Here is a 13312-nt window from a genome sequence, read left to right as displayed (position 1 = left end):
TAAGGGGGCCCCAGCGCGGGGGGGGAAGTGGCCCCCGGGGACCAAACAAAATTTTTCTGTAAAAGTCTAGTAGACCAACATACCATAAAAATTTCTTCATCCTCGGTGCCACGGTTCAGGTAGTTATTTAGGAAAAACTGCATTTTTGGGGGTTTGGGGGGGCCCAGCGCGGGGGGGGGAGTGGCCCCCGGGGACCAAACGAAATTTTTCCTTAGAAGTCTAGTGGGGCTACATGCCCACCAAATTTCATGTTCCCCGGTGTTTCGGTGTCCCTGGTATCGTTGACGAAAAATTTAAGGGGGCCCCAGCGCGGGGGGGGAAGTGGCCCCCGGGGACCAAACGAAATTTTTCCTTAGAAGTCTAGTGGGGCTACATGCCCACCAAATTTCATGTTCCCCGGTGCTTCGGTGTCCCTGGTATCGTTGACGAAAAATTCAGTAAGGTGACGGGAAAAAAAAAAAAAAAAAAACTTTGACAATCCCTATATGACCGCTTTCGCTAGCTACGCTAGCGGCGGTCATAATAATATATAATGAATTAAGAATACTTAGCTACGATAAAAAATACTGATCATAAACTAAAGGTTTTGCCAAAGATTAAGAGATTAACTCACTCACCTTGCTATGCTAATAATTAAATATACAGTTTATTATCATAAATATTTAACAACATTATATCATTTAAAAAATGTATATCAAAATATCTAATTTTTCTAAACCCCTGATTATTGAGAGAAAAAAAATTAGTTTGGGTGTAAATTAGTATGTTTCTGAAATGGCAGACTGATCAATGTTATTGGCTGGATTTGCTAATTTTCTGCTCTTGAAGCAATGTGGGATATTGAGGTTGTTGGCAGAACAGCCAAGGGCTTTAGGGAGTGAATACATTATTTGATTTTAATGCCATTTATTTTGTGTGAGGTCAATCCCTGCTGTGCCTGGATATTTATGCAAGGAGGTCAACAAAACGCTGTTTTATTTTTGATTTGAATGTGTGGCTTGGCACAGGGCCTCATTACGCTGTGCCTGAATTATTACAAACAGGGAACTTCAGCAGTCAGATGAGAGCACGCAGTCTCTCACTCTCTGTGGATTGGGTGGATAAGTCTCAGCATGAGTCACACACAGCAAAAGCACAAACAGTACCTTTCTTCTACAAATTCGCAGCACACCGACTGGTTTTGCAAGGAATCCGGGACTGTTAAAAGCCTTCCCTAGGTGCAGTCACGACTGGCAGGTACAACAGTTAAAGCAGAGTCACACAATACAGTCGAGCTGCTTATTTCACTTTACGTGCAACCTGTGGGGTGGGAGGGGCCGTGTGTTAGGATAAAACAACACACTCCAGCTCTGAGCCAGAACCTCTGCAGAGGAAATGCTTGTGTCTCTGGAAAGGCTTGCCAAGGTAATATTGATTCATTTCGGCAGCTAACAAACAAGAAAACAAATGTGGCGTTTGTAGAGGAGAGTGAACAGCAATTACAAATGGGTTTGAAAATGGCTGTTCTGTGGTTCTTTTAATCAAGGATGTTTTTGCAATGTTTTTAATGATCATTTCAGAAGGTCCTGAAAAGGTTCACTGTAAAAAAAAAAAAAAAAAAAAGTATTTTCTTTATCACTGTTCTTGTGTTGTAAAAACATCCTTATTAAAACAAGATAAATTCTAAAGTCAGCATGAAAATTTACCCTATTGCAAGCTATTCATCTCTGCGTGGTTGTTCCAAAGGAAAAAAATTTAATCAAATCAACTTTATTTTCCACTGAAGTCGTTTAGTGCATGCGGACTACTGGATAATTTTAACCACTAGCTAAATAGCTGCTTTAGACATTGTTTTAACAAACTCACTTTGTTCTGCCTCCATTCTAATGTGTAACTCCCTCTTTTCGCCATCCAATCAATTTCCAGTGTTTCCAATTTACTGTTTTATTTAAATGTCACATTTTGGAAGAACAATCCACATTAAGTTAAAAATATGTTTTCAGAAAATATATACTACATTAAATTTATAGTATCTCATTGGCAGTTTCTTTTCTGTTTTCTAAGAAGATTTAGTGAGGTTTATGGTAAAACAAACAAAAAAAATTCAATAAGGTAAGAAAATTCAACTTTAAGAGATGTTCTCTGAAAACATATTATTATTATCTTAAATCTTTTTGTTTCCCAGGTAAGGTAAAATAATCCTGAAGTACTGATTGATAAAATACTTTTGCAGTGTTTAGTTAAAGATTTTATGACAGATTGCGTCTTCTCATAATTGTGTAGTTTAGAGGGTTGCTTGCTTTCTGAGTCAGATCAGTTCATGCCGGTTATCCAAGTTTCTGTCCCAGTATGTTTATTATTCTATTATTTTACTAAATGTCTATGGTAACCGCCTGGTTAGCAGATGACAAACAGGAAGAGATGCATGATCACAATGAATTACCTTTGGCTCTGATATTGTTTTGTTCCTTCCTTTATTCATATCTTTAAAAGACTGTTTGCATGAACAGATAAGCATCGCTACCATTCTCTTTACCCTAAGGTTTGTGCAAGCGTGTATGTCATTGTATCTGCTATCTCTGGCCATTTGCACTGACTGTCTTACTCTTTCCTTCAGCCACATCAATCAGAAGACTCAGTTTGAGAATCCGGTGCAGGAAGCCAAGAAGAAAATCAGCCAGGATTCGTCTCCAACCAGTCAGCCAATAGCAGCGACCGCAGGAGCAGTACCAACACCCTTAAGTAAAACTCTAACTTTCTTATGCATTATTCCTTCATTTCCTACTACTTCTGTTTTTGTTTCATTTTTTGCCGCTTTATTTATCTACTTATAAAAATATTTTTTTTATTCGTGTGATGGCCAAGCTGAATTTTCAGCAGCCAATACTCCAGTCTTTAGTGTCACATGATCCTTTAGAAATCGTTTAATATGCTGGTTTGTTGCTCAAGAAACATTTCTTATTATTGTCAATGTTGAAAACACTTTTTCTGCTATTTTTGTGGAATCCATAATATCTATTTTTCAGGATTCTTTGATTAATAGAATATTTACAAGAACAGCATTTATTTGAAATAGATTTTTTTTTGTAACAATGTAAACATTTTCACTGTCACTTTTAATTAACATAATGCATCCTTGAGAGCCTGGAGTTTCTAAAACCAGCCTAAGGTGGTTTTCTGGTCTAAACCGGTTTAAACTAGTCCAAGCTGGTGTTTAGTTATGTGGAGACAGGAAACAATTCAATAGGAATGAGATCAGGAAGTGACAAAAGTCACATGCAAACTGTTTCCTGCATTGTCATGCAATATTTCTGTCCTCACTGAAAATGAATATTGTGTGAAGCAACAACATGCCAGCTGAACATATTTTATGCTTAATACGAATATGGTGTCGCAGGATTTGAGACTTCAGAGCCAGCCGGCGTGATGTGGCAAAAATAAAAACCAAGCGACCATCAAATTATCTAGTCACGCGTTGCTTGTGTCAAGGTCGTTGCTTGTTAGGACAAAACACAGATTAGCATGGAACAAAAATAATTTATTTCTTGATGTTTTATCATGTCACACACTAAGGTACAAAAGCTGTCACTGGGGTGGTACCCGTTCAAAAGATACTAATATATACAATTTGATTTATATACCATTTATACCATTTAATATATACCAGTGAACTCATAAGCAATTCATGAGAAGGTCAGGTGTTGATTTAAGTTGGGGCAGAACATTTCCATCAGAAGAACTCAATCAGCATCTGGGGTTGATATGATCTGTGGTTGAATTCTGTCAGCTAGCATGTGTGTTTTACCATCTGTGTGTGTATTTATGTTTGACCGTGTGCTTGCTTACGCTCACCTGCACCAGCTTTTGTATGTTTATGTTAATGTTCCACTTTGTTGCTGGTGTTTCACTGTTAATTTAACATCCTTGTTCTGTCCTCTATTATGTGCCACTAAGCAGTAGCTCTGGCTCTTTCATTTTTACGTCTTTTCTTGTTTACAAGAGGTGTTTGCTCATCTATCAGGTTTTAAAGCATCAGTTTAAACACACACACACGTTCCATGTCCCAATTTGCATACTGTCCGTCTTAAATAAGATGCAAAATAAGAGTACACTGAAAAGTCTAATACTGCTAATGCTAACATGCATTAAATAGTGCTAATGTTAACATGTAAACACAATGGCTGTGTCTGAAAACTTACATACATCTATTCTGCCTTCAAAAATCGATCAGATGATGGTATCTCAGGAGACAGAAAGTAAAGCTAACATTAAATTCGGATGTGCCTTGATGTGTTCCTACCTTGGATGCAGCCAATCACTACTCAAAAAGTCTGTGTTGTCAAGATGCTAAACAAGGCTGCATTTATTTGATCAAAAATACTGTAACATTTCTTTAAAAAAAAAACCAATTCTTACCGAGGCCACTTCCAAATGACTCTGAAATTATGTCCTGTTTTATCTGAATGATACATTTTATATTTTGACCGGCCAACACATGACTTCAGTTCGGTTTCAGCTTGTTCAAGGTTAAACCAGACTTTGGTTGTTAGTTGTTTGGACTCCCTGAGCTTTGCTGTCTCCTGTGTGTTCCTGTGTCCTCTGAGCACTGATTTTGTTCTCCTATCCCCTCTGGAAGGCTGGCAGTGGACGTCTGTTCTGTCTCATTAGTGAAAGCAGACGCTGCCCCCCTACGCTGTGCTCTGTTAGCTGGCCAAGACACTTTAATGAGTGGATGGTTACTGCCTAGTGGAGAAGAGGACAGGGATGAGTGTGCACAAATATAAGCAAAAATATAATGCAATCATGCAGTGTTTTCAGAGAATAATCAGATATTATAGCCATAACTATACAATTCTACCCACCATTATAAGACTAAAGACAAAATTCATGCATTTCATTTATTTTATTCATATACTCAAGCAATTATAAAACAATTATAGCTCTTGCCACTCCGCTTGTGCCTTCGGGTTATTTCCGACAAAACACACACACACACACACACACACACACACACACACACACACACACACACACACACACACACACACACACACACACACACACACACACACACACACACACACACACACACACACACACACACACGTGTTGGAATTCCATGTTTTATGGGGACTTTCTATAGACATAATGATTGTTAACTGTACAGAATATTCTCTCCCCTAAACACAACCCTCAGAAAACATTCTGCATTTTTACATTAAAAAATATTTAGTGTGATTTATAATCTGTTTTCTTCATGGGGACCAAAAAATGTGGTATTAAAAATTTGTGGTATTACTATCCTTGTGGAGACGCACGCACGCACGCACGCACGCACACACACACGTCTGGTTTACTATCTTGGTGGGGACTCTCCATAGACGTAATGGTTTGTATACTTTACAAACTGTATATTCTATCTCCTTACACTAACCCGACCCCTAAACCTACCCATCACAGAAAACTTTCTGCATTTTTACATTTCCAAAAAAAAAAAAAACTCATTCTGTATGATTTATAAGCTTGTTTACCCATGGGGACCTCTATTTAGGTCCCCACTGTGACACGAGTCCCCATGAGTCTGTGTGCATTCAGGTTGAAGTCCCCACCAGGATAGAAAAACATGAACACACACACACACACACACACACATCGCTCATACTACACCTTTAATTATACTCCGACATTTCATAATCTGACTCAGCAGCCCTTTATGCATGAGAAGCATAATATAGTGAACATAAACATCAACCCTCCTTTTCCCACAATACCCTCACTGGCTGAATGTGAAAACAGCACTACAGGCAGAGAGAGAGGGATAAATCTAGTATGCAACTATGGGTTTGTGTGTACCTGTGACCAACAACCAACTCGCACGTACTTGTGACGCATAGTTCAAATGTGTGCCATGGTTATTACAATCAACATAATCCTTTTCATAGGGCCAGTCCAACTCATCAATGTGGCTATTATGCAAATCCAATTCCCACCGCACATGGTGAGATATCCATTCCTGCTCTCCTAATGAGATTGATGTGGCCTCATCTGATGCTGCTGGCACTCTCAAATGAGACAATAAAAAAAATTAAACCACTGTGTTATAAATGACAGTAATTAGTGTACGATCCGCCATTTACAGCTGATTCAGAGTCAGTGTTGAACACCTTCATCTTAAAGGGATAGTTCACCCAAAAATGAAAACAACATGGAACCACAGTGAACTTCAGACACTCAAACCATGTGATTAAAAAATAAATAAAATACACTTAGGGAGAGAAAGGGACAGCTGCATTTTCAGTCTCTACATTATTTGTATATAATTGCTAGTTTCAGTCTGTATTGTTTCATAACTCTGTGTGGTTATCTGATGTAAGTGCTCAGTGCTGTTGTGCTTCACATAACTTGTTGAGCAGCAAGAAACAGGCTCTTTTATTTAATGGATACTTTCAACACATCATTTACCCAGTCCTCAGGGTTTTTTTGTGAAATCCAATAATTATAGAATGGAATTTGGAAATGTGTAATATTCCTCTCAAGAATTGGAAAGCATCATCATTGGTGAAGTAGAGAATGATACCCAAAACTATTGTGCAATATTTGACTAGTCTTTTTGTTGTTGTTTTTGATGTAAGTTATTCTTTTATACACTACCGATCAAAAGTTTGGGGTTAGTAACGAAAGTTTGTTGTTTTTTTAAATAAATGAATACTTCTGTTTAGCAAGGATGCATTACCTTCATCAGAAGTGATAGTAAAGACTTTTATATTGTGTCAAAACATTTCTATTTCAAATTATTGCTGTTCAGTTGAATTTTCTATTTATCCTGAAAACAGTATCATGGTTTCCACAAAAATATTAAGCAGCACAACGGTTTTCAACATTGATAATAGTAAGAAATGTTTATAGAGCAACAAATCAGCATTAAATTGATTTCTGAAGTGACACTGAAGACTGGAGTAATGATGCTGAAAATTCAGCTTTGCCATCACAGGAGTAAAAATTACACTTTAAAACATATTAAATAAGAAAACAGTTCATTTAAATTGTAATAATATTTTTTAATTTAGTAGTTCAAATGTCCTCACTATAGCAATATAATTTATACAGCTGGCAATGTGCAATTTGCATGTGCTCACTGACCCCCGCATTGGTTTAAGAAAAAAAAAGGAAATCATTATCAGCTCATCAGAAAGCATTTTATCAGATGAAAACATCGGCAAATGTAGTTTGAGCATTGAATTAGTGATTATTAATGAAAAGTTCTTAACCAGAACACTCTTATGAATATGTTGCTCTTAGGGTAAATGGTGAGGAGTAATTGAGGTAAAGTGTAATGAATGGACTGCGATGATTAATTGAAGTGTATGTGGATATTTACAGAACAATCCCACTATCATTCACTCATTTAGTAAAGTATCTTTTACTCTCTCTCTCTATATTTCTCTCTCTGTTGCATTATTCAATACGAATGACTAATGGAATCCAGACTTCCCTCTTTTTCTGTAGTTCTCTCTGTGTTATATTCCCCTCTGTTCTCTCTGTACTCTTGTTTCTTTCTGAGCCTTTTTTCCTGATGGTTTCAGTTGTGCAGTAATAAACACTGCAGGAACAGATTAGATTAAAAGGGAACTTCATTCATTTTGACAGACATTTGAGATTTCTCTACCAACAGCTTGCTTAAGTACACACACCTTGTCTTGCCCAGTAAACACGTTTTGAATTGTGAGTCTCACATACTCACTCTCTGTCTTTTTAGATGAAGCTGGTTTGAGGGGATTCACACGGGACCCATCTCAGTTGCAGGGTGCTATCCTGCGCACAACTCTGAAGAAGAGTCCTCAGGGCTTCGGTTTCACCATCATCGGTGGAGACCGACCAGATGAATTCCTTCAAGTGAAAAACGTCCTGAGAGACGGACCCGCCGCACACGATAACAAAATCGCTTCGGGTAAATCCGCTTGGCTCCTGTTCATTTAGCTCTGAGGCAACATGTTGCTTATTTTATGAATATTGATAAGCCATCAGGTAATTAATTGGATCTAAGTATAGTTAAACACATTAACACCCTTGGCTCATTCAATCACATTGTCGGATGCCACATCCATTTCTTGGCACATTGCTGGGTTACCTGATTCCAAGTAAATAATCCTGTGAAAGTGCCCACAGCGGGATTACGTAGATAGCGATAGAATAAATCAGAATCAGTGGGTGAGCATCAGGGGAACTGGCTTTCCTGCAGAGTCGCGTTTGGCGATAATTGCAGCGCTTACACCAACACTCTCTACCCTCCATTACAATGTGAGGAAACAACTGCCAGTATACTGGCTCTCTGGAGACATCAATCTGTACATAGAATTGTAAAACAATTTAACCGAGATATACATTTAATTCTGGATTCGAGTGTGGCGCAATAAACATGCTTCAGCTGGTTCAAAGAGGCGTGCTGAGGGGTTAATTCATCTGCATCCAATTTCTTTATGCAAATTCTTACATTTTGTCAAGGCTATCAAAAAAGCCATAGAAGGCGGTTTATGAGCCTCTCTTTGACCCTGCAAAACATTAATCCATTACAAATATTTTAATTGTAGATTCTCACTGTTTACTTATGTTGGTATTTGTCTTGCTCTGCCAGAGTCTGGTCCCAACTCATTTAGGGCCAGATTGACTACACAGGGTAATGAGAGTGAGAATTTAGCATGAGAGTGCAATTCCAAAAAAGTGCTGATGGTAGTGGAAAGTTCTGCACGTGATCTACTGACAACTCGCAAATTAAAGAACACAGGCGCAGCCGGATCATTTCCATAGTGACCAACACAATCTACCCCATAGTGACCAACACAATCTACCAAGAGCAGCACAAATTAGCTTCTGGTTTAAGACATGCTTTTTTTGGGCAGTAAATAATGGTGCAAATACCAGTAAATTGACTAGCGCAAACCTTAGTAAATCACCTTGCATGATTCATTTAAATACTCTCCTCCTATAAACTCCTACTAATGCTTATGCAATAAGGCCTTTTCAACGCTTAGTTTTCACAGTGTGTTATTTGTAAATCCTGACAGTAGTTTTTCTAAGGCCAAAAGAGGGTTTGCGCTGGCACAAGCTGTTAAAGGTGCAATAGGTGATCTGGGAAATGCTAACTTTAGCCTGCTAGCATCAGAAGCATACGATCCCTGCAAATCGCCATCCAAAGCCATGCCTCCTACAGTTATATTGTGAAATATTATTACAATTTCAAATTGCTTTCTATTTTAATATATTTTTAAATGCAATGTATTCCTGTGATGGTAAAGCTGAATTTTCTGCAGCCATTACTCCAGTATTCAGTGTCACATGATCTTTCAGAAACCATTATTATCTTGCTGCTCAAGTAACATTTCTGATTATCAGTGTTGAAAATCATTGTGCTGCTTAATATTTTTGATGAAACATACATTTATTTTTCAGGATTCTTTAATAAATAGAAAGTTCAAAAGAACAGCAATCATTTGAATAAAAGTCAGCCAAACTGATTAGTTAACAGATATGCAATATTCATCGGGCCGGTCAGTAAGAAATAATTTACATTTTTGTTTACATAACATCTAAACTCACCATGGTCTCAAAACTATTACCATCATGGCTAGTTGTAGACCTGGCCCAGTTACATGCGAGTTCCTGGTGATCTGAAAGAAACATTGATGCTTGTGGTGCTTTGACAGTGTTTTCCATGCCAATATTACTGTATAAGCAGCAGGATGACTCGGGTAGAACAATCACTTTCAAGAAGTGAAGCGAGCCTGGAAGGAAGCCATTGAGTGGTCCGGAATAGAAAAGAATGCTGGAATCCCCCAACGTTCTCGGCATTGATCAATAGACACACTTACCATTAGATAGACTGCACCAACTGAGCGGATCATTGACTTTAGCTCGAGTAATGGTTATGTGGGCACTGCCTCTTTATCACTGCATATCATACTCCATACAGATTCCCCCATGAACAGAACAGAAGGAGCCAAGACAGCTCTCATTGCTGGAATCAAAATGAACAGTTTAAACACACTGGCAGGATTTGTTTGTGCCGAAGTTTGAGCTGAAATTGACACCGTAGTCATGTTCCAGATCCTAGTGAGTTGCTGTCTGTTGTCTACAGTTACCTTCAAAGTCACTATGATGGGTAAAATTATATCTTATTTGTGACTGATTTAAAAGGCTCTATATAGACTTAAATACAAATAGACAACTTTAATGGTCACATCCCACACACATATGGAGTGCATGAGTCTAATGTTGCTAAGCTAAAGCAAATTGCATAGCACGCACAGACATTGGGTGAAATTGTGTTTTAATAAGAACTTATTATGAACAGTTTTTGTTGATACTTTTCAGCACTGAGATATATATATATATATATATATATATATATATATATATATATATATATATATATATATATATATATATATATATATATATATATATATATATATATATATATATATATATTCTATATACTATATATACATATTCACTAAAATTGGTGCAATGCATTTTGGAAGTGCTGCATTCATGCTACATTAGACTAAATCCAAAAATATGTATTTTATACACATTTTGAAACATTAGGAATGTATACCGAAAAATGTATCTAGTGTTAGCATGTTGATAAGCTAAAACGAAATATTCTAATAAGCACAAAAACAGTATTGTTATTGGTAACTAAAACTATAAAAAATATTTTTCATTCATTGAAATAAAACTCTAATGAAATTGTAAATGAAAAACATGAAAATCTTGAACTTGAAAACTTAAATGAAAATGACAAAGGCATATAACAAAATAAACCTAAAGTGAAAATATGAAAATGAAAGCTAATTCAAAATGTTAATTAATAGTATAATATCAATAATACTAAAAGCACATATTACACACAAAAATTGGGTAAATAGTGGATTATAATTACATGGAACAAATTGTCTGGGCTTGTCATGTGATGCCTTACATTTAGGTCAAATCAATGTATTTTTCAAGGCATAAAAACTTTGCTCCATCCTTTTTGGAACAGCTTTTGCATCAGGATTGCAGTTTTGGTGCTTAAACATGCTGTCTAGGTAGGCAGCACACTAGGGTTTGGAACAGATCCGACGTCTACTTCATTCATGCTTTTTCTTCCTCACTTTTGTAGGTGATGTTATAGTGGACATAAACGGTGCATGTGTGCTAGGAAAGACCCATGCAGATGTGGTGCAGATGTTCCAGTCCATTCCTGTGAATCAGTATGTGGATATGGTCTTGTGCCGTGGATACCCACTCCCAGAGGACACCAATTCCAGCGAAGAGGGCACAGGCGACATAATGACTGCCATGCCGGGGATGGACGGGCAGCCCATCCATTCAGAAGGCACCCCCTCCCTGCAGGACCTCCATTACATGAGCACCGATAGCAGACACCCAGCTGCAGCAATGCCCAATGGACGCTACCCAGAGGCGGGGGAGAGCACCCTGCTGCAGCCCGAGCTGGTCAGCGTACCTTTGGTAAAGGGGCCGAGTGGATTCGGCTTTGCCATCGCAGACTGCCCGCTGGGCCAGAAGGTGAAGATGATTCTGGACGCGCAGTGGTGCCGAGGTCTGCTGAAGGGGGATGTGATAAAGGACATTAACAGGCAGAACGTACAGACCCTCTCCCACTCACAGGTGGTGGACATCCTCAAAGACCTGCCCGTGGGCAGCGAGGTCAACGTGCTGGTGCTCAGAGGAGGTGAGTGATGGAGAGAGTGTGACCAATTACACCCAACAATGTTTGACTACACCCCCATTGCATGCCAGATCTGGCCCTAGTGACAGTTAAAGGGATAGTTAACCCAAAAATGTATATTCTGTCATCATTTATCATTTATTAGTTATGTCATCATTTATAGTTATTTTAGTATTGTTTATATACTATTGTAGTATTTATTAATATATTTAATTAATTATTATTATTTTTAATTTTGGGGTAAGTTTTAGTAATGTTACAGTATATAAATTATAGAGGATCCTAAACTTAAAATCTGAAATAAAATAAATTTTAGTCATTTAAAAAAGATAAAACTATTAAAAATGACAATCACATAACACATTTTTAAATATTGCTGTTTAGGTTTAATTTATTTTTTACCTCAGTTTTAGTTTTAGTACTTCAACTTAATTTTCAACTCCTTTTATTTCAGTTAGCTGCAATGGCAGAATTTTTACATTTTTTTAATTCAAGTTTTTCATCTAATATGTATTTTTTATTGCAATTAACAAAAAGGATTTTCATTGTTTTAGGGGACACATTTTTTAACTAAAAACTTTTTTTTGCATTTTGGCTGTTCATTTACACAACAATGCCAAAATTTGGGGACCTGAAAATGCAAACTTTTGAAAACGGGCTTCAAACTGCAAGTTTTTGAAAATGATATGATTATCTTCTCCGTGTAAAATACAAAAACCTGAATTTGTGACATCATGCGCATGTGTATTACATGTTCATTCTATGGGTACGTAGCTTTTCTTTAGAAAGTAACATCGCCAACTACTGGCCTGACAACGTTGTCATCTGCACACGAAAAACACAAAGTTTTTAATCTCGTGTAAACGTACCCTTAGATAACAATAAACTCAGAGAGACAAAGTTTAAGAAAAAGTGTAAACTGAAGATGTGTGAAGAAGAATAGAGCGAGAGACATAGCAGGGAGGGTGAGAGCTGAAACAGATAGACGGTTGTGTTTGAGTGAGAGATCTTCACATTTTAGCGAGACTGAACATCATATACTGTAAGTCTGTTAAAGCCTAAAGGAAAGAGTGTTCGCACTTATGCACCGTGACACTGAAAATACTAGATCGCACCTAGATCTTGGTACATCAGGTTACTGTTGTGATTAATGTTCATTTGTGAAGTAATCGAGATAAAGTGATGTCATTTTTAATTACTCTTCATTTGTGTACAAAGTCTCTTATTACAACTTCAGTTTGTGCTTCTCCAGTTTGTGGACACTTTATCAATAGTTTATATACAGTAGACAGGGTTCCCGCGGGGTCTTAAAAAGTCTTAAAATGTCTTAAATTCTGAATTTTAAATTTAAGGCCTTAAAACGTCTTAAAAACAGACAGATTTTCATCCGCGGTCTTAAATTTCATTTAGTCAGGTCTTAAAAAAGGTTTTACCGTCGTTCATTTCCAGAAACGCTGGCCGCATAAAGTTATTACAAAGTAGCAAAAAAGTATCGAAGTCGCTCGCCAAGAGCCAGTTCACATATCGCGTCTTTTTCGCGCTCAAGTTCATTCAAATGTAGGCGCGCGGTAAGCGCGCTTATAATAGAAGCGACGCGCT

The 13312-nt window shown here is 37.5% G+C and overlaps 1 protein-coding gene across 7 annotated transcripts in view; it reads left to right on the top strand.

Annotated features, from left to right (window-relative positions):
* magi3a (membrane associated guanylate kinase, WW and PDZ domain containing 3a) overlaps positions 1-13312 on the top strand; it is a 139903-nt gene that overhangs the window by 107059 nt on the left and 19532 nt on the right. For all 7 annotated transcript variants that reach the window (XM_079849691.1, XM_079849689.1, XM_079849692.1 and 4 more), the window contains 3 exons: positions 2597-2721; positions 7736-7927; positions 11144-11716. In XM_079849691.1, the coding sequence (XP_079705817.1) occupies positions 2597-2721; positions 7736-7927; positions 11144-11716 (890 nt within the window). The remainder of the gene's footprint in view (positions 1-2596; positions 2722-7735; positions 7928-11143; positions 11717-13312) is intronic.

The sequence above is a fragment of the Squalius cephalus genome (genome assembly GCF_949319135.1).
Source record: "Squalius cephalus genome assembly, chromosome: 18".
NCBI classification, from domain to species: domain Eukaryota; kingdom Metazoa; phylum Chordata; class Actinopteri; order Cypriniformes; family Leuciscidae; genus Squalius; species Squalius cephalus.
This window is presented reverse-complemented; position numbering and strand designations above follow the sequence as displayed.